This window comes from Chiloscyllium plagiosum, unplaced genomic scaffold, assembly GCF_037043375.1.
Source record: "Chiloscyllium plagiosum isolate Xiang-an unplaced genomic scaffold, Cpla_swu_hap1 HiC_scaffold_11, whole genome shotgun sequence".
Taxonomy (NCBI): domain Eukaryota; kingdom Metazoa; phylum Chordata; class Chondrichthyes; order Orectolobiformes; family Hemiscylliidae; genus Chiloscyllium; species Chiloscyllium plagiosum.
In genome coordinates this window covers 59590592-59611776 of record NW_028270149.1, presented here as the reverse complement: position 1 = coordinate 59611776, position 21185 = coordinate 59590592, and the positions used below count along the sequence as shown (strand labels likewise).

Genomic DNA, 21185 nt, shown 5'->3' with positions numbered 1-21185 from the left:
GTTCTTCAGGATGTTCGTGGAGGCCGACGCGTGGTCATGGGCGTGTCTGCTGCTGCAGGGGAGTGCCCTGCTTGTTGCAATCCTCACTGCTCTTTTCCCTTGGTCATCTTCCTTAATCAACAAAACGGACACACAGCAATTCTGGTGATCTAAAACTGCCGATTTTTACCACAAAAGCTACGAAAGGGAGGGTAAATGCATCACTTTGTCTGGGTTATGTTGCTGAGCTCAGTAGGGCAGACCTACTGGATTACCACCATCTTGGATCTCTCTGGTTGCCCTGTTATTGGAAGTATATTATTAAGCTGGAGAAGGTTCAGAAGAAATTTTCCAAGATATTGTCGGGAATGGAGGGTTTGAGTTATAAGGAGAGGCTGGATAGGCTGGGATGATTTTCCACTGGAATATAAAAGGTAGAGGGGTGATTTTATAGAGGTTTATAAAATTAGCGATTCTTGAGAAGATTTGTAGCTCAGGTTGACGATAAATATGTAAGTTAGATATTTAGATAAGTTCATAAATAAGAAATGTTTGGAGGGATATGGGCCAAGTGCAGGCAAGTGGGATTAGTTTTGTTTGGGATTATGATGGTCATGGACTGGTTGGATTGAAGGGTCTGTTTCCTTGCTGAATGACTCTATGACTTTATAGCTTTCAACAATGAAATCTGAATTCAGAATCAGACTCACCAATACAATAAAACATCTACACTCTAGGTAATCTCAATCATTCCTAGTTTCTAGATTTCTCAATGGCAGGCATGACTGCACATTATACAGGAATGGTTAACAGAAAATGCGCTTCATTATAGAAATATTTCATTGGCTGACTCACTCTACAATGCAGGGTTCAAAATCTCACATATTTGACTCGAGTGTCGAAATTTTTTAAAATGTGATTATCATAAACTTAAAACATAATAATGGTGCGCAATACAATGAAAATATATTGAGTGTACGCGACAAAGAGGCAGGTTTATTTTCCTCTAAATGCTTTTAGGTGTGTCTAGCAGGTAGTATCCGTGTTTTAGATGTTGTGCGGCCTTTAAACTTTGGTATTCAGGTCATCAACTTGTGTACAGTCAGCAGTATGCAAATTAGGCTCTGAGACCTGAACCGAAATGAATTATTCTATTTATGATAAACCAAAAATGCAAGTTTATTTCACATCGACATGGGAAACCCAAAGCATATTTCCAATGCACTCAAGTGTGTGTGTATTTTTGGGTGCTAGGTGCACTAAGTCCACCATTATTTTACGCGTTACTATTATCGCGCTCTTACTACTAATGCATTTGAAGTTTTGTTTGTTTTACAGAAATTTGCGGTTAAAGTCATTAAAGACTAGAACATTGCCAAGCCAAAAAGAATACTGGGTCACTGAAGGAGACGTGAAGGGAGATAGCGAAAAAGTTGATCAGAGGTTGTTTAAAGGAGGGAACTTATCCAGTAAGCTTATGGAAATTAACGAGATCAACTTTCTCAGCCATTCAAGAAACAAGTGAAAAGGGTTCTTTCTGTTGGGTTGAGAAAGGTGGATTGTGAGTGTGGGAGGTGCCACTCAGTTCAGGGAAGGTGTGTCTCCCATTGGGCTCGGTTCAGACACGCCTATGCGTTCCAAGTTAAACATTCTGCGCCTTTTTTCCGTCAGCTTTTGCTTCTTCACTCGGCCGGTTTTGAGTCCGCCCCCTAACCCGGCGAATCTCTGGCTAAGGGAGCAGTCCCGTTCCTCTCCAGCAAGCTGGCCGGTTCTCCGTATAGCGCAGGCTCCTCTCTTTCCAACATGTCATCGGTATTCCGGCCAGGAAGTACGTCCACCGCCTCGGAAAGCTCTTATTATGAGAGCATCCGACGGTCCGGCTCTCCGAATCCAGTATTCGCTGTCAACGACCAGAAATCGTACATCACAGTTGGGAGTCCCACCAGCGTTGGTACAGTGTACCAGCTTGGAAACAGCCCACAGAGCACCACCCTGATTCTTGGACAGGTGAGTCACTCCCCCAGCTTCTCATTACTCACGCTCGTGTGAAACAACTTTTTAACGCAAGCCTTTACTTACTGCTGGATAAATAGACTGTTGTAAAGAGATATGCTCACAATATTCTTAATTTGGTTTATGAATCACAGAATCCGTACGGTGTGGAAGCAGGCCATTAGTCGCATCAAATCTACACCTACCCTCCAAAAAGCATCCTACCTAGACCCACCCCCCTACTCTATCCCTATAATCCTGCATTCCCCATGGCTAACCCACTTAGCCTCCGCACCCCTGGTCATTATGGGCAATTTAGCATGACAAATCCACCTAACCTGCACATCTTTGGACTTTGGGAGGAAACTGGAGCACCTAGAGGAAAGTCATGCAAACATAGGGAGAATTTGCTAACTCCACACACAGTCACCCAAGGGTGGAATCAATATTACATTTGTAGATTAGTAATTGCAAAGGCCTACGCTATCAGCAGAAAGCACACCTTTGTATTTATCAGGTTAGCACAATGTGATTTTGCAACAGCTGTTTTTTGAATTTATGACAAGAAGTTAAGATTTGATTGGCAGAAATTAGCAGTTGGTAGATTTACCTATCTCTGTGTGTGTGTGTGTGGTGGGGCATCTACAATCCCTGATTCTTTCATCAAACCTGCTGTCATTGATGATAATCATAAAAGGTGGTTAAGTCTCACCCACTCCCCTGTGTCCTAACCCTCCTTCCCAAACTTTTGAACTTTTATTAATACCCATTACACTACTCTATCCCACCCACTTCCAAAATTGACAGGTCACAGAATCTACCAGACTGTTTGAACTATGAGGTAATGGTAATAATGTGGGAAGATGTGCAGAAGTGGTGGATTTCTCATTTCAGGATCTGTTTAGTGCTCATTTTCACCTGTCAATCTCCACCTCCATGTGGGAACATGTTTTTGGATCAGGCGTCACTCTCCTTCACCTGTGGGCATTAGTCTGGTTCGGTGAGAATTTCCTCTGATTATTGACAGTTCCAGAACCTCGGGAAGTCCCTATCCACTTTCCATTGTGTGAAGGCTCATGAGTGGTTTGATCACAATTTTGTTCTAATTGACTCTAAAGTAGTCATACTCTTGGGAGTCTATATGATAATAAGGCAATGTCCTGACATAATGACACTAGAATTTTAAGGGTGCAAGTAAATCCATGTTGTTAATCACTTTGAGGTATATAAGCATGAATGGATGACAAACCAAAGTGGTCCAAGGTTCTAGTGCTGGCATCTCCTGTCCTAAGGCCTTAAAGATAATCTTTCCATCTATAATAAGCAAATACATTGAAATATTTCATTTAATTTGGAAAAAGAACTGGCATCAGCTGTGGGAAATGAACAGGAGCAAAAGTGACAGTGTGCACTAAGATTGTTAATACTGGAGTGTTCATCTCTTTTTATTAATCTTTCAATACTACATCTTCAAGTATGCACGGTTGATATTGGAATAATCTCTTAGCACAAATTTACATTGTTAAATTGTGGTGCGTTGTCTGTAATTTCTCCGTCCTTTTGATTTGCAATCTTAATTGAGGGTGAGGACTCATTAAGAGTTGAGTCAAAATATGTGTTGTAACTCCAATTTCAACTTCCCAATGCTACTTAGTAAAATATCCAGCTAAGTGGATTCCTGTTAATAGTAAAGTGAGCTATTCCAGTTGTTTCATATCTCTCTGATTTGCTGCTTTATTCAGTATGGTCTGTTTACTGAACCTGATGACTTAGCTTCTCAAATAAATTGGAATGATGTATAATTTAACAAAAGGAAATATTCCAGATGTCAGATATTTAACATAAAAACAGAAGTGACAGAAAGTGCTGAAGAAATGTAACAGGACTAGCAGCTCCTGTGGAGAGTGAAACGTTAATATTTTCAGTCTAGTATGACTTATTTGGAACTGAAGTGATGGGTTTCCATGTGGGAGCAAATGGAACAGAAGGAGTCAGGAGAAGGTTAGAGTGCAAACAAGATCAGAAATCTCACATGTTACAGAAAAGTAGGCAAAGGGAACGGTAACGGCTGGAAAGAGGGGCAGATCCAGAAAAGGTGTTAATCGTGAGTTTAATAACAGAATATAACTGAAAGCAAAACCAAGACATTGTGGGTGGTAGAGTAGGAGGGCAAGTGAAACACAAGTAAGGACAGAGTTCATGGTCTGAGGGTGGCATCATGCTGGTGGTGGAATGTGTGGACATAATTTTGCACCTTGAGTGCTGTGAATTTGTATTGCACTTGCTTTTGTTTTTGCTCCCAACAGCCCAATAACTCTCTGGCTAGAAATGTGAGGTTGAGCAGAATTCAATGTTGAATCCAGGAAATTGTGAAATGCCTAAGCAGAAAATGAGGTCTTGATATTCTAGTTTTATTGGACCGCTGCAATAGGTCCAGGGCAGAAATGTGACCATGAAAGCAAGCTAGTGTACTAAATTTGCAAGCAGCCTGAACTTCCAGCATCTGCAATTCTTTTGGTTTTTATTCAGGGTCATAATTATGGATTGAATGGAGATGCTCTGCATGGTGATGTCCCAGTCTGAAATGGATTTCCACAATGTCAAAGAGACGTGTTGTGAGCAGTGAACACAGTAGAGTGAAATGAATGAAGTACAAATAAAGTTACCACTTCACCTGAAAGGAGCAGGGGTAATTTTTCAGAGCCCAGTGAACTCATTTCAGAATTGATTAAGAGTCACTGGACTCAAAACAGTTAATTGCTTTCTCCCCACATACGCTACCAGACCTGCTGAGTTTCTCCAGTATTTTCTGTTTTTGTTCCTGCAGTATCATCTCGTTCTATCCCTAAATCCAATCTTGTTCTTCTTTCCTTATTTACATGATATCCTTTACAAATGCCATTTGCAGGTATTGAATCAGTTGCTATTGAATTGTTTGCAAAAACCAGTTTTATAGCTCTACCACATGATTTATTACTTGCCCAGCTCTGTTTATTCAGATCACCCAGCTAGCATTAAGTTATGTATGAGTCAGAATGTTCTTCATCGAAGTGTCCATTTTTCAACACTGCCAACTTCTGCCAAAACATCACTTGTAGTGAAGTGCAAATGGATTTGTGGGACATTGCAAAATTGGCTGCTATATTTCTATAGACTACAGTGGTGACTATTACACTTCAGAAGTTCTTTATTGGCTGCAAAACATCCTATGAAATGACAAGTGTATGAAAAGCTCTACATGAATGCTGTTGCTTGCCATCTCTTTTGTGATGTGCTTTTGGACGGTTTATTTTGATAAAGATGTGATAAAAATACTAATTATTGTTGGTGGGATCATATGGATTTAATAATGGATTAACAAATTAATAAAGACAACAGTTAAGAAATTGCTCCAACGATTGCTGGCTCATCTGATCAATATTAATTTGAACTTCTAACAAAGTATCGCTTGCAGAGTGGGAGTAACTTGGAGGAACTCACAGACCAGCAATTTTTAATATGTAATATGTGACTCAAATGTATTCAAGGGAGTTTTAAATGGAAGTAATTGTCATCATTAACTTCAATGGGAAATTTTTAATTGAAGGATTCCTCTGTGGCAACTCATTTCTGTTCTCTGATACTTGATGAAATGCATTTTTACAAAATGCAAGGTTATAAAGATTATTTGCTGATGTGGTATTGTTTAAGCACATACTGTAACTCCCAAGCAAATTTTGGCACTACTTCAAATACTGAAGTGATCTGAGAATTATAGATGTAAGACTGGTTTCATCTAATTATCTGTGTTGTCATAAAGGTTTATCTGAAAATGGTAGATCCTGCCAATGAATGTTAAATACAATGTTTGTGCATAGTGAGCAAAGAAAAAAACCATATCAAAAGGAATTGGCTTGTATTCCCAAATGATGGTCCACTTCAGTGTTTTTACCACCCAGTGACTGAAGAATTGCAATATAATTCCATGATTTGGAGATACCAGTGTTGGACTGGGGTGTACAAAGTTTAAAAATCACACAACACCAAGTTATAGTCCAACAGGTGTATTTGGAAGCTGGTGCTTCCAAATAAATCGTTGTGATTTTTAACCTAATATAATTCCAAGTCAGGATGTTGTGTGACTTGGAGGGGAACCTGCACTTGGTGGTGTTCACATGCATCTGCTCTTCCCCTTTTTAGGTGTTAATTTTTTTTTTCTTTTTTATTCTGCCCTTTTGCAACTATGCTCCATCCCTGTAAAAAGCTGGGGCCAAAATACAAACTGAGAGCTTAAAGCAAGATGGAACTTATTTTTGATCCACAGTCCCTCTTGAAAATTTGTTCTAATAGCAGCCTACGCTTAGCTTCCACTTGAACTTGCACACTGAATCACATAAAGATGAAGTTATAAAAGAAATCCCCTGATTTACCACGTAACTGAAGTTAAAACTTATTTCCTGTCAGTTGGATACATTCACTGACTGCAAGAGCAATTGTTGCTGATCAAAACAATTCCCCTCTGAAATAATTCCACAGAAGCCAGCATTCTGTCACCAAGTCACCCAGTATTTACATGTGGAGAGTCCTTGACACTGATCCAGCTACCTCAGAGCCAGCGCTCAGTGTGAACAGAACCTGTGGCACTCCTATTTATTTTTTTTGGTTTTTTTCTTTTTTTCTCACACTACCGCTGGAAGGTGTTATTGAAGGAAACATGCTGAGTTATTGTAGTGCATATATAAAATGGTACACACTGCTGTCATTATGTGCCACTGGTAAAGGGAGTGAATGTTTAAGGTGGTGGATAAGATGTCATGCTTTTTGAGTATTGTTAGAGCTGCACTCTTATGGGCAGTATTTCATCATATCTTTTGCCTTAGAGATAGTAGATAAGCTTTGTGGAGTCAGGAGATGAGTAAATCACTGCAGAACATTCAACCTCTGGCTGCCTTTGCAGCTACAGTGACTTACAGTTGTCCCTGGTCAGTTTCTGGCCAATGGTAACCTCGTGAAGTTGATGGTGGGGTTTCACTTATTCTAACACCATTGAATATTAATCGTAGACTGTTGAATTCTGTCTTATTGAAGATGGTTATTGTCTGACATATTATCAGGTCATGCTGTAGAGAGACTTAGACTGTTCAGTGTCTGAGGAGTAATGAGTGGTGTTGAAAACAACCATCAAAGTCCATGCACATTTCTGACCTTAGGGTGGAGGCAGGTCATTGATGAAGCAGCTGGGAACCCCTGCAGAAATATTCTGAGGCTGAGACGATTGGCCTGCAAAAACTACAATTGTCCTTTTTGTGGTAGATCTGACTGCAACTAGTGGAGGGTTTCCTGATCCATGATATTTTCTGTTTTGCTTGGGCTTCCTGCCGCATTACTCTATAAAACGGCCTTGAAGTCTGGGGCAGCCATTCTTACTGTGCTTTCCCTCTTTACCTTCTGTTTCTTTCATCTCCATCCCTTTACTTCCTTATTCTCAGTCCTCCTCCCATCCTTCACTTTAATTTAGTTCCCTCCCTTTCACACTTACTTTCTTTCTTGTTTGGCTTCTATCTTCCTCTTGTTTTTCTATGTCTCCCTTTTCATCAATTCCCTTCTTTTCGGTTTAATTATCTATTTTTCACTCATTATTGCTTTCGCTACCTTCCTCTCTCAGTCTCTCTTTCTCTGTCTTTTTCTCTTTTTATCTCTTTTAGTGCCCTCTATGCTCTCCCTTCCCCATATTACCCTCCACTTGCTTCATCATTCCTTACCGTTGTTGCTCCGGGAAATGTTCATATATGGAATGGTACACTTGTCCTTTCTGGTTAATCAATTTTGCAGTTTTAAGACGTGGAGAAGGTATTTTAATTGACACTTAACTGAGGTAAGGCAGTCTGTAATCATAGTGACATGATTAGCTGCTTAGGACTGTTGGGTAAAATACTTTCATTGTGAAACATGTAGTTAAACCGTATGTTCCTTTAATTTCTGTTTTCCAATCATTTCAAAGGTTCTTGTGTAAAATCTTTCAAGTTTGATGTGAAAGGTGGCACTACACATCAGCTCAGTGTATTTTCTTTTAAAAGGTTTGTTCCTAACAGTGAACCTCATTTGGAATTCACTTCATGAGGAAATTGAACCTCCTTATCTATTTACAGACCGTGTCTGGCTTGGAACTTGTTTTTCTGATGTACTGAAGTGTAACTTATCAGAGAAGTGCTTTGCCTGTGAAATTGAGGTCATGTTAAGTAGGAGAACATAAATCACTCACTCTTGATTCTCAGTCTCACACATGGGCAATAAAGCTATACAATGGAGGCTATGCACTTCCTCAGAAGGTGCATAACTCCAGAATGTATGTGTTGTCTCTACAGGAGAAGATGAATGGAAGCAGAGGGCATTCTTTGTGGTTTTGGAGAAAGGACAGAAGAAATTGGACTCAAAAGATTAGGTTGTGTTATAATTCCATATGAATAAAAATCACTTGGGCAGCTGAAAGACAGTTGCTACACATGAAATTACCTCAGTAAGAGTCAACAGTGTGCATGGATGTGAGAATGAAAAACTAATTACTACCTAAAATAGGTTCTCCTTTTAAAAGAAGAGAGGACAAAATTGGAGGATGATTTTGTGAAATTGCACTGCATAGAGTGTATAAATATATTCAACTAATTGGAAAAATAGGCTGGACTTTATGCAGCCAATCACAGTGGGGATCATGGTTGCTGGGCTACTTCAGTATTGAGAGGCTCTATGCTAGTCTCCAGGTGGCAGCAAAACCTCCTTCAATTAAGCCGGAGGGCACAAAGGACAGGCATAAGATTCACAATCCCTGCCAACTGCTCATTAATGAACCAACTGACATCCATTATTCATGAGTTCAGTTCAGTGGCAGTTACTTCAAACTAAATTGAGTTTTGACAAGGTGACATGTTAAGCTAGTATGGTGATGATTATGAAGTCCTCTTACCAATATTTGGGCCAGCATCGTGCACAGAATTGCCATTTGTGAACCGCAGAGTGTTGCAGCTGCAAGAAGAAGGCCATCAGACCAAGGCCTGTTGGGAGAAGGTGCATGGTTGAAGGAAATGGCAGTCACCATGAAACTTCAGCTGCTCGATAAGAGGTCACTTATGGATGAATGAGAATCCAATGAAAATTCACAGGATACCATGGTCCAAAGGCCATTGAATGAAACCATAATGGATGTGGAAGTTGATACAGGGACATCAGTTACATGATACCCGAATCTCTACGCTATCAAAAATTGAATCTGCATCAGTTGGAGAAATCATGAATAGAATTAAAAAGTTATAGAGGAGTGGAAATTCCTGAAATGGGGAGGATGCTGGTTTCAGTCACCTACAAGAAGCAATGAGCAAAAATTATCATTGTCTTAGTGAACTCTCAAAAACTAGCCTTACTGAGAGAGAATTGGTTAAAACCACTGAAATTAAATTGGCATGAGATTTTTCACATCGAAGTAAAATTCACAACACAAGACAATGTGACCAACAGATACGGTGAGGTATGTGGCAAAACTAGTCAAAGTTTAAGGTCAACTAATGAGTTTAGAGGAAATTCAGACCAGTTTATTGCCAAGCTCATTAAGCACCATATGCCCTAAAGGAGAAAATACAAGAGCTGAAAAGACTGGACGCAGAGAACAGTATCGTAAAAGTTGAACAGAATAATTGGGCTTTGCGGTAGTATCAAAGGCAAACGAGATTGGAGGATCATGTGGGGAATATAAAGTAAGTGTAAATCAGGTAGAACAACAGAATCCAACTGACCATTTGCTAAATGTCAAGGATCTGTTTGCTAGGCTGATACGAGGCTGGCTTTTCAGTGCCCTGTATTTTATTTGACAAATGCACATCTACAACCTGAATTGAATTCAATGCTGTTTGAGCTCATGGAATTTTTCCAGAGCTGATGAATTTTGCAAGGAATTCAGCGTGAAGAGTATTATTGGGATGATATTATTAGCTCAGCTCCCAATGGCTAGACTCATAATGAAGAAGATGGTCCAATGTTTGGAAAAACATTGGGTTCAAGTGAAGGCATCAACTGTGAAATGTTTAAAATTCTTTGGGTCACAGGGTAAACAAAGATGGGCGAAATCCTACCCAGAGTAAAGTTCAAGCAACGTGCTAAACTTTCAGAATATTTCTGAGCTCATTTTGTTTTAGGATCTATTCAATCATTATGGTAAAATTTCAGGATATAGCAGCTCATTGCTGTGAAAAGTGGGTGTGGTTTGTCTCCCTCTGACAGTTCTATGCTATGAAAGAACTACCAAATTTGTCAATCTTTATGCATGCATTGAATGAAATTGTGAAGGAAAGCAAAAAAGTCGACAAAGCGCTCAAGTTGTGTAAAAGTAAATTGGAAGATGGTCCAATGCTTGTACAGTACAATGAGTCAGTTTCTCGGGGAGTGATAATGGCCCAGACTGCCACTCCAGCCTTTTTTTAAACATAAAAAAGGGAGGTTTGCATTTATGAGAGGAAATTTTGCTCAGGCCTTCCTCAGAAATGCAGCACCTATAGTTCCATCTGACAATTCTTTTGTAGCATAGAACTGTCAGAGGGAGTTAAACCACACCCAATTTTCACAGCAGAGAGCTAATGTATCCTGAAATTTTAAAGATCTGGATGACCACACCAACAACTACTGTCAAACCTTAAATCTATAAGGTAGGTATGGTGCTAGGGTGCTGGGAGAGTACAGGGTTAGTGTGCCCAGGTAGATAGGGTGCCTTGTAAATAGAATGCCTGATAAGCAGAGTCCCAGCTGGAGAAGGGTAGGGTGTCTACTGGTTGGGATGCCAGCAGGGGGTTCGGGTGCATGGATACAAAATGGCAGGTATTTGCTTGGGGTAGGTTGATGTGGGGTGAAGAAATCTGATCTGGAGGGGAGTTGTCAGGTCTGGGGGTATTTTCAAGGCTATCATTGCAGAGTAGGGGAGAGAAGTGGATGTTGGGTCCAATGGTAGCAGCATGAGGGACAGGGGGTTTGAAGGTCACGGGCCAGGTTGGGTCTGATGGGGTTTCAGTCCAGTAAAGGGGAGGTGGGGGTTCTAATTAGGGCAGTGGTGTCAGGGTTGTGAGGTCTGTAAGACCTTTGGCATCCAGTGAATCTCTAGTCCCGCGGCAGGGGGAGGAAGAGGTGTTGGGTCTCGGGGTGCAGACTTTGCCTGCATGGGAAGGGGACGTCGGATCAGGGTCTAGAGTTTGTGAATGAGGTAAGTAAGGTATCTGTTTAACAGTTACTCAACAGTTAGACTATGTACTGAATCATCTAACCTTTCCTCAGTGGCTATTTTATTTAATTTCATTGGAATTATCCGGTCTCCAATTTTTGTAGAAACTTTTGTAGGCTTCCAGGTGTGGTGCAGTTACCCAGCGGAACATTCAATTTCCTGAACAATCCTTTGGAGTGTGCTATGTTGGGGATTTCACAGGATCCCCATGCGCAACTCCCATCCACACCAGAATAACAACTATTTGGCCAGCAGAACAAATATGTCCAAAAAGATTAAGAAAGCATGTCGTGCAACTCCATGAAGAGTACATGAGGTGATTGCTTATGTTTGATAATGGTGAGGAGAGATGATTACATTTGCCCCAAACATACTCTATGCAAATGAGTGAAATTTTGCTGAGAGAATGAGTACAATAATTTCATAAATACTTGTCTGGTCATAGTTTCACAACCAAACTGATTATAGGCCATTGACAGCCATTTTGAATCCAAGGTTTCAGAATCTACTTTAGCTGCAATCTGAATGCAGAGATGGGTTTTGGTTTTGACTGTTTCTAAGTATCATATTAAGAAGAAATTATCAAGAATTATTGTTTTATCGATGGGATGTCTAGACGCTCGTCTGATCTGGCTTTAATAGAACAACTTGTAAGGTGCTGTCTTTGGTGGCCATGGTTGGACAGAAGACAATGAAACAATGTAAAATATGTTAAGCTGTCTTTTTTTTTAAAAAAAAGAGAAGCCACTCTTGGTACCTTTGCAACTGTGAAAGCAGCCAGCTAGAGTATGGCCGAGAGGATACATTGCTTTTACAAAATTTCAAGGGCGACATCTGTTCACTGTGATAGCCGTTTGAAGTAGTTTTAGATATTTCCAATGAATCAGACAATAATTAGGAAGACTTGAAATTTTGTGTAGTTTGATTGCCTCTTACATTTTCCTCAATTTTTGTTTGAAGGAATTTTCAGATTTTGTGAGAATAAAAGGGGTAAAACACATGGTATTGTCCTTTTGAATGGAACGACAGAGCATACAGAACAAATTATTAATCACATACTTATTTAATAAATGCTGCATGCAAACTGGAAAAATATCATATATTGTTGAGTTTACTGATTTTTAAAAAACATTACTGTAACGCACCTCGCAATCCCAGTAGTACATCAGTTGAATGGTTTCATACAGAATTTCACTGCTGAAGCCACTTTTAGCACTAACCGTGGAAGCAAAGCAATCCAGAGAGATAGAGAGTCAAAATACGAGAAATATGTGTGAGAGGTTTGCAGTTAAACAAAAAGTTAGAATGAAAGGTTACCATAAGTAGCTGAAGTGGCCATCAAGAAGAATCATGACATACATGCTCATTGTACATATTTAATCAAGATGTTTGTTGGTGGAGAGGTTAGGTTTGTGAACGTGTAGATCATGGTTTATCTTTAGAGATTCATGAAGGAAAAGGAAGTTGGGAAGAATCAAATGAGTTTGATGAATTGCATGGATTGGACATGAGTGAAATAATAACAATAATTACTCCAATACAAGCTGTGCTTGAAACCAGTTCACATCTCGATCAAATAGACATGTCTGGTGAAGGGGAAATCCAGTTGAAGGACAAGGATAAAATCAGTTATTGCTGGAGAAAGAATCTCCTTGGTTTCACGCCAAGGGTCAACAGCTCTGAATGTTTGACTCAAGAAAGGAGGTATCCATTTAGGAATAGGAAATCAATTGTAAAGTTAGATTTGCAAATAAATGGAAAATAAGAAGTGCAATAAAATATTTGGCAAGGAGGAATGAGTGTAATAATATTATCTTGTCATTTGATTATATGTATGTATCAGAATAAATTGATGTAGTTTGGGTTGGTTTCCATATTTTGCACATTATTTTAGTTTGTCTGGCAAAGATAATACAGAAACTACCATGGGAAAATGTAGAACTGACAAAGGTGTTGAACAGACATTTTATCTGTCATTGTAGTAAAATCCCATTATATTATCAGAAATTGAAAAAAATGGAGGATGTAGCATGGTTATGGAACCTAAAGTTGTTAATTTTAGCAGAGGAAAATTACTGGAGAAATTTAAGGGCCTAAAAGCTAGAAAACCCCCAGGACCTGATTGTTCATGTTCTTGGATTTTAAAAGAAGTAGCTGCAGGGATTGATAGAAATATTGGCCAGGAATTTCCAAAATTCCCTAGATTCCAGAATGATCTCAACAGTTTGGAAGTGAGATAATATAATGTATGTATTCAAGAGAGGAGGGAAAGCGAAAATAAGGAACCACACGTTAGTTAGCCTGAGATTAGTCATCAGAAAAATGTTGGAATCTGACAAAATCTTAGTACGGTCATGCAGAGTTTTCATAGTTTTACAAAACTGAAGCAATGTTTGATAAATGTGTTTGGAGTTTTATGAGGATGTAACATGCACTTTAAATAAAAGGGAGACAACAAGTGTAGTATATTTGAATGTCTAAAAGATATGATAAGGTGCTTCACAAAAGGTTAGTATGCAAGATAAAAAAAAAAACTGTGTTTTGGGTAATATGAATGGATGATTGGTTAATGGATGGAAACATAGTAGGGATAAAAGTTGCCAGGCTGCAATGTGGGAAGCACCAGTACTTATGGCCCCATCTATTGACAAGATATATTAATAATTTAGACATAGACCCAGGAGTAATGAACCAAATTTGCTGATGATATAAAGCTTGGTTGATTTTAAGCTGCAAAGAGATTCAGACATGGTAATTGTGTGGGCATTCAGAAAACATGGGAGAAAGTAGGAGGTTATTCCCTTCAGTTAGTAAGACCAGAAAAGCTGAATATTTTAAAAGGTATGAAACTATTGATGTTTAGAGACATTTGGCTGTATTTGTACAAGGAACACAAGAAATTAGTTTGTGGGTGCACCAAGCAGTTAGGAAATAAACCCCTTTGCCTTTATTGCAAGGGGTGGCCTACAAGAATGAAGAAGTCTTACTTCAATTTTTTTTGTAATATGTGCAGCTTTGTGACCGGATGTTTAGGCCCAGATGAGAACTGACATAGTAGTGAGCAGGTCAGTTCCATTCTACCCCAAGGGCCATTTTCAGATTAGCTTTGTTAAGGCCTATAGTTGGAGACCAATTTGAATTTTCCAGTTGGCCTCCTGGTCTCAAGAGCGCAAAGGAACAATATAGTTGCATAGACATGGCCTCCTAACAGCAGCCAGGGTTTTGTAGGCATGGTGGCCCTCCATACTTTACTAGCAAATGTTGTCTTTGGGACGGTTCCCTCCAACAGTAGCCTGGCTGTTAGGGATGTTTTTTATTTGAAGTTGAACAAAATGGTTGGGAGAATGTCTTGTCTCGTGGTATCACTCTCTCACTGATCTTGATAGGCCTACTTCTTCTATTTGATCCTTCAGTTTTGGAACACTGTCTGTTGTCCATAATGCTAATTAGCCTATCTCTGGCCACTATTGGCCAGTTTGGGGAAAATTATCTCTGTGCACTTGTTCCCCATGCCTGTGCCTCTCACCCCCATTGAAGTTGACATCATGGTACTGAGTGCAATGGGGCAATTTTGCCTCCATCTCCATATCTAAGGAAGTTGGCTTGGAGGCAATACAGCAAAGGGACACTAGATTGCTTTCTGGGATGAGGGGGTTATCCTTGGAGGAGAAGCTCAGTAATTTGGGTCAATATTATCCTGAGTTTAGATGAATGTGAGGTTATCAAAATATATAAGATTCTGATGGAGCTTGGCAGAGTAAACCCAGAGGTTCTTTCTGCTGGCTGGGGAACCTAAAACATAATCAGTTTCGATCATTTGTAACTAAGATGAGAAACTTCTAAACTTTCTATTGTAGATAGTTTAGATGCTCCATTATTTAAGATATTGGGATTGACAGTTTAGGAATAAGAAATAAAGTTTTGGGGAATATGAATAGATGATTGGTTAATGGATGGAAACATAGTAAGGATAAAAGGGCATTTTTACGGTGCCAGGCTAGAATGTGGCAAACCCTAGTGTAGAGTCTGAATGGAGAGAGATGGGGAGTGGGCATGAATGTGGAGTTGATCAGTTATGGTGAAATAGGTTAAAGGGTTCCTTAGGTTTACTCCTGCTCCAATTCAGATGTTCTTGTGTTTAAGGGAAAGTGGGCTACGTATTTTAGATTGAATATTTTGAATGCTGTTGGTTTCGTGTTTGGCAGGAAGAAAAACACAGCATCGTAATCTATTTAATTGCCACATTGTTATTCTATACCTCTGGTCAGCGCCTTCATCCTCACATAGCATAAACTGCCACAGGCAGCTGTTGTGTTGGCATGCAACACAGCCTGTATCACCTGTTTTCTGGGTTATGTCACCTGGCTTCACAATGAAAAGAATAAAAACCTAAAGGTAGGAGGAAATAAACCAGCAAAGTGGCAGAAAATGTACATGTCAGAGAAACAAAGAGGGAGCTTATAAGCAGGGAGTTCACAAAATCCCTTCAGATCTGGGAAGGGAATTGACAGAATGGATGGAAAAGACAATGTGAAGCAGTGTTGTTATTAACAGGACGGGGAGGATAGTTCAAGGCTAAGCAAATAGCATTTCAACAACTTGGTATTTCAATTCTGACAGGATACTGCCTTTGTCTTTTTATCTTCTTCTAATGTACCTGGGATCACCACAATGCTGATTGATCTCCCTTCTCCAACATCCTGTGTTTTTCATTGTCTTACTGCATTCAAGTCTCTGGCCACTGCATCATTCCCTCTAGGTTTTGACCTTCCTCTTCTCCTCCTCCTTGGCAGCCCTCTCTTCATCACTGGCCCCACCATATCTCCTTCCTCTCCACACAGATAGCCTTACCATTTCAATCTCTTTCTGGTGACTAACTTCAAAACTCCATTATCCTTTTTGATCCTTGCTGCACTGACTCACGATTTGCCCTTTCTCAGTACTTGAGATATCGAATTCAGGTCCTTAGTCAGAACAGAGAACATAGAACAGTACAGAAATAGGCCTTTCAGCCCAAGATGTTCTGCTGATCCCTTCTGCCTGCCCTTGGTCCATATCCTTCCATTCCTGCATATTCATGTGCTTATCTAAAAGTCTCTTAAATGTATTGTATCTGCCTCCACCCTGGCAGCGTGTTCCAAACTCTACCACTCTCTGTGTTTAAAAAAAAAAAACTTTTGTCCCTCACATCTCCTTTAAACTTCCCCCTCTCACCTTTAAATGCATGCCCCTAGTTTTAGACATTTTATCTCTGGGGAAAAAAAGATTCTGACTGTCAACCCGACCTATGCATCTCAAAATTTTATAGACTTCTGTCAAGTCTCCCCTCAGCCTCCGCCACTCGAGAAAAAATAACCTGAGTTTTTTCCACCTCTCCTTATAGTTCATACCCTCTAATCCAGGCAGCATCCTGGCAAATCTTTTCTGCACCCTCTCCAAAGTCTCCACATCCATCCTGTAATTTGGCAACCAAAATTGAACACAGTACTCTAAGCGTGTCCTAACCAAAGTCTTATAATTCTGCAATGTGACATCCTGACTCTTGTCATAGAGTCCTAGAGTTATAGAGATGTACAGCAAGGAAGCAGACCCTTCGGTCCAACCCGTCCATGCCGACCAGATATCCCAACACAATCTAGTCCCATCTGCCAGCACCTGGCCCATATCTCTCCAAACCCTTCCTATTCATATACCCATCCAAATGTCTTTTAGAACATAGAACAATACAACGCAGAACAGTCTCCTCGGCCCTCGATGTTGTGCCGACCTGTGAACTATTCTTGGCTCGTCCCCTTACACTATCCCAAAATCATCCGTGTGCTTATCTAAGGATTGTTTAAATCTCCCTAATGTGGCTGAGTTGACTACATTAGCAGGTAGGGCATTCCACACCCTTACCACTCTCTGCGTAAAGAACCTGCCTCTGACATTTGTCTCAATTTGTAGTTATGCCCCCTCGTACAAGCTGACGTCATCATCCTAGGAAAAAGACTTTCACTGTCTACCCTATCTAATCCTCTAATCATCTTGTATGTCTCTACCAAATCCCCTCTTCGCCTTCTTCTTGCCAATGAGAACAGACCCAAGTCTCTCAGCCTTTTCTCATAAGACCTTCCCTTCAGACCAGGCAACATCCTGGTAAATCTCCTCTGCACCTTTTCCAATGCTTCCACTTCCTTCCTGAAATATGGGGACCAGAACTGTACACAATATCCCAAGTGGGGCCGCACCAGCGTTTTGTATAGCTGCAGCATGATATTGCAACTCCGGAACTCAATCGCTCTGCGAATGAAACCTAACACACTGTATGCCATATCGTCTGCAAATTTACTAATCTATCCCCCTATGCCTGCGTCTAAGTCATTTATAAAAATGACAAACAGCAGTGGTCCTAAAGCAGATCCTTGTGGCACACCACTAGTAACTGGACTTGACGAAACCATGTTGACTATCTGAAATCAAATTGTTGCTTGCTAGATGATTTATAAATCTTATCTCTTATAATCCTTTCCAAAACCTTTTCCTACAACAGAAGTAAGGCTCACTGGTCTATTATTACCTGGGTCATCTCTGCTGCCCTTCTTGAACAAGGGCACAATATTTGCAATCCTCCAGTCCTCTGGTACCAAACCTGTAGACAATGACCACTCAAATATCAAAGCCAAAGGCTCTGCTATCTTCTCCCTAGCTTCCCAGAGAATCCTCAGATAAATCCCATCCAGCCCAGGGGACTTGTCTACTTTCACTCCTAGAATTGATAACACTTGTTTGTAGCTAACCTCGATCCTTTCTAGTCTAATATCTCGGACCTTATTCTTCTCCACAACAATATTCTCCTTTTCCTGAGTGAAAACTGATGAGAAGTGTTCGTTTAGCACCTCTCAGATCTCCACAGGGTCCACACTCAACTTCCCACTTCTGTCTATAACTGGTCCTATTCCTACCCTAATCATCCTTGTATTCCTCACATACCGATAGGAAGCTTTAGGGTTCTCCTTTATTCTATTTGATAAAGACTGCTCGTGTCCTCTCTTTGCTCTTCTTAACTCTCTCTTTTTAAATCCTTCCCAGCGGATCTGTAACTCTCCCTCGCCTCATCTGAACCATCTTGCCTCATCAACACATAAGCCCCCTTCTTCTTCGTAACAAGAGATGCAATTTCTGTTGTAAACCACAGTTCCCTTACCTAATCGCTTCCTCCCTGTGTGACAGGGAAATCCCTATCAAGGACACGCAATATCTGTTCCTTAAACCAGCTCCACATTTTCATTGTCTGCATCCCCAGCATTTTGCTACCCCATTCTATGCATCCTAATTCTTGCCTAATTGCATTATAATTGCCCCTATCCCATCAATAACTTTTGACCTGTGGCATGTACCTATTCCTTTCATCGCTAAACTAAACGTAACTGAATGATGGTCACTCTCTCCAAAGTGCTCACCTACAACTAAATCAAACACCTGGCCTGGTTCATTACCTAGCACCAGATCCAGTGTGCCCTCCCCTCTCATCGGCCCTTCAACATACTGTGTCAGGAAACCCTCCTGTACACATTGGACAAAAACTGATCCATCCGACATACTGGAGTTATAGCATTTCTAGTCAATAAGAAAGTTAAAGTCCCCATAATGACCATCCTGTTCCTTTCACTCCTACCCAGAATAATGTTGCTAATCCTCTCTTCCACCTCCCTGGAACTCTGCGGAGGCCTATTTAAAAAAAACTCCAAGCAATGTGACCTCTCCTCTCCTGTTTCTAACCTCAGCCCACACTACCTCAGTAGACAAGTCCTCATCAAAAGTTCTCTCAGCCACCGTTATACTATCCTTGATTAACAAGGCCACACCTCCCCCTCTTTTACCGCCTTGCCTGTTCTTAATGAAAGATCTAAACCCTGGAACCTGCAACATCCATTCCTCACCCTGCTCTATCCATGTCTCCGAAATGGCCACAACCTCGAAGTCCTAGGTACCTATCCATGCTGCAAGCTCACTTACCTTATTTCGGATACTTCTGGCGCTGAAAGTTGCAATTTAAAATGTTGCAATTGTACCAGCCTCCACCACTTTCTCTGGCAGCTCATTCCATACACGTACCACCCTCTGTGTGGAAAAAGTTGCCTGGTAGGTCTCTTTTATATCTTTCCTCTCTCACCCTAAACCTATGCCCTCTAATTCTGGACTCCCCGACCCCAGGGAAAAGACTTTGCCTATTTACCCTATCCATGCCCCTCATAATTTTGTAAACCTCTGAGGTCACCCCTCAGCCTCCAACGCACCAGGGAAATCAGCCCTAGCCTGTTCAGCCTCTCCCTATAGCTCAAATCCTCCAACCGTGGCAACATCCTTGTAAATCTTTTCTGAACCCTTTCAAGTTTCACAACATCTTTCCGATAGGAAGGAGACCAGAATTGCACACAATATTCCAACAGTGGCCTAACCAATGTCCTGTACAGCCACAACATGACCTCCCAACTCCTGTACTCAACACTCTGACCAATAAAGGAAAGCATATCAAATGCCTTCTTCACTATCCTATCTACCTGCAACTCCACTTTCAAGGAGTTGAACCTGCTCTCCAAGGTCTCTTTGTTCAGCAACACTCCCTAGGACTTTATCACACCAGATGGCCTCCTCCTTTAGAGACCGCAATTTCCCTTCCCACGTGGTTAAAGATGCCCTCCAACGCATCTCGTCCACATCCCGCACCTCCGCCCTCAGACCCAACCCCTCCAACCGCAACAAGGACAGAACGCCCCTGGTGCTCACCTTCCACCCTACCAACCTTCGCATAAACCAAATCATCCGCCGACATTTCCGCCAAACAGACCCCACCACCAGGGATATATTTCCCTCTCCAGCCCTCTCCGCCTTCCGCAAAGACCGTTCCCTCCGTGACTACCTGGTCAAGTCCACGCCCCCCTACGACCCACCCTCCCATCCTGGCACTTTCCCCTGCCACCGCAGGAACTGTAAAACCTGTGCCCACACCTCCTCCCTCACCTCCATCCAAGGCCCTAAAGGAGCCTTCCACATCCATCAAAGTTTTACCTGCACATCCACTCATATCATTTATGGTATCCGTTGCTCCCGATGCGGTCTCCTCTACACTGGGGAGACTGGGCGCCTCCTAGCAGAGCGCTTTAGGGAACATCTCCGAGACACCCGCACCAATCAACCAAACCGCCCCGTGGCTCAACATTTCAACTCCCCCTCCTACTCTGCCGAGGACATGGAGGTCCTGGGCCTCCTCCACCGCCGCTCCCTCACCCCCAGAAGCATGGAAGAAGAACACCTCATCTTCCACATCGGAACACTTCAACCCCAGGGCATCAATGTGGATTTCAACAGCTTCCTCATTTCCCCTTCCCCCACCTCATCCTAGTTTCTAACCTCCAGAACACAATCCCCTTGACTTGTCTGGACTTGTCCGACCTGCCCAGCTCCTTTTCCACCTATCCACTCCACCCTCTCCTCCCTGACCTATCACCTTCATCTCCTCCCCCACTGACCTATTGTACTCTATGCTACTCTATCCCCACCCCCACCCTCCTCTAGCTTATCTCTCCACGCTTCAGGCTCTCTGCCTTTATTCCTGATGAAGGGCTTTTGCCCGAAACGTCGATTTCGAAGCTTTTCGGATGCTGCCTGAATTGCTGTGCTCTTCCAGCACCACTGATCCAGATCCTTTACCATTAAGTGTGTAAGTCCTGCTAAGGTTTGCTTTCCCAAAATGCAGCACCTCACATTTATCTGAATTAAACTTCATCTGCCACTCTTGTACTCAGTTCTCCAACCAATAAAGGCAAGTATTCCATACAATTTCTTTACCACCCTATCTACTTGGGTGACCGGTTTCAGGGAGCTATGGACTTGAACCCCAAGATCCCTCTGGACATCAATCCTGTCCAGGAACGCCATTAACTGAATACTCTTCCTGAATATTTGATCTTCCAAAGTGCAGCATTGCACACCTACT

General features: G+C 41.4%; 1 protein-coding gene across 1 annotated transcript in view; it reads left to right on the top strand.

Annotated features, from left to right (window-relative positions):
• The first annotated feature begins 1625 nt into the window (after positions 1-1625).
• pof1b (POF1B actin binding protein) overlaps positions 1626-21185 on the top strand; it is an 84305-nt gene continuing 64745 nt past the window's right edge. The window contains exon 1 of the mRNA XM_043704525.2: positions 1626-1986. Coding sequence (XP_043560460.1) covers positions 1783-1986 — 204 coding nt within the window. The 5' untranslated portion in view covers positions 1626-1782. The remainder of the gene's footprint in view (positions 1987-21185) is intronic.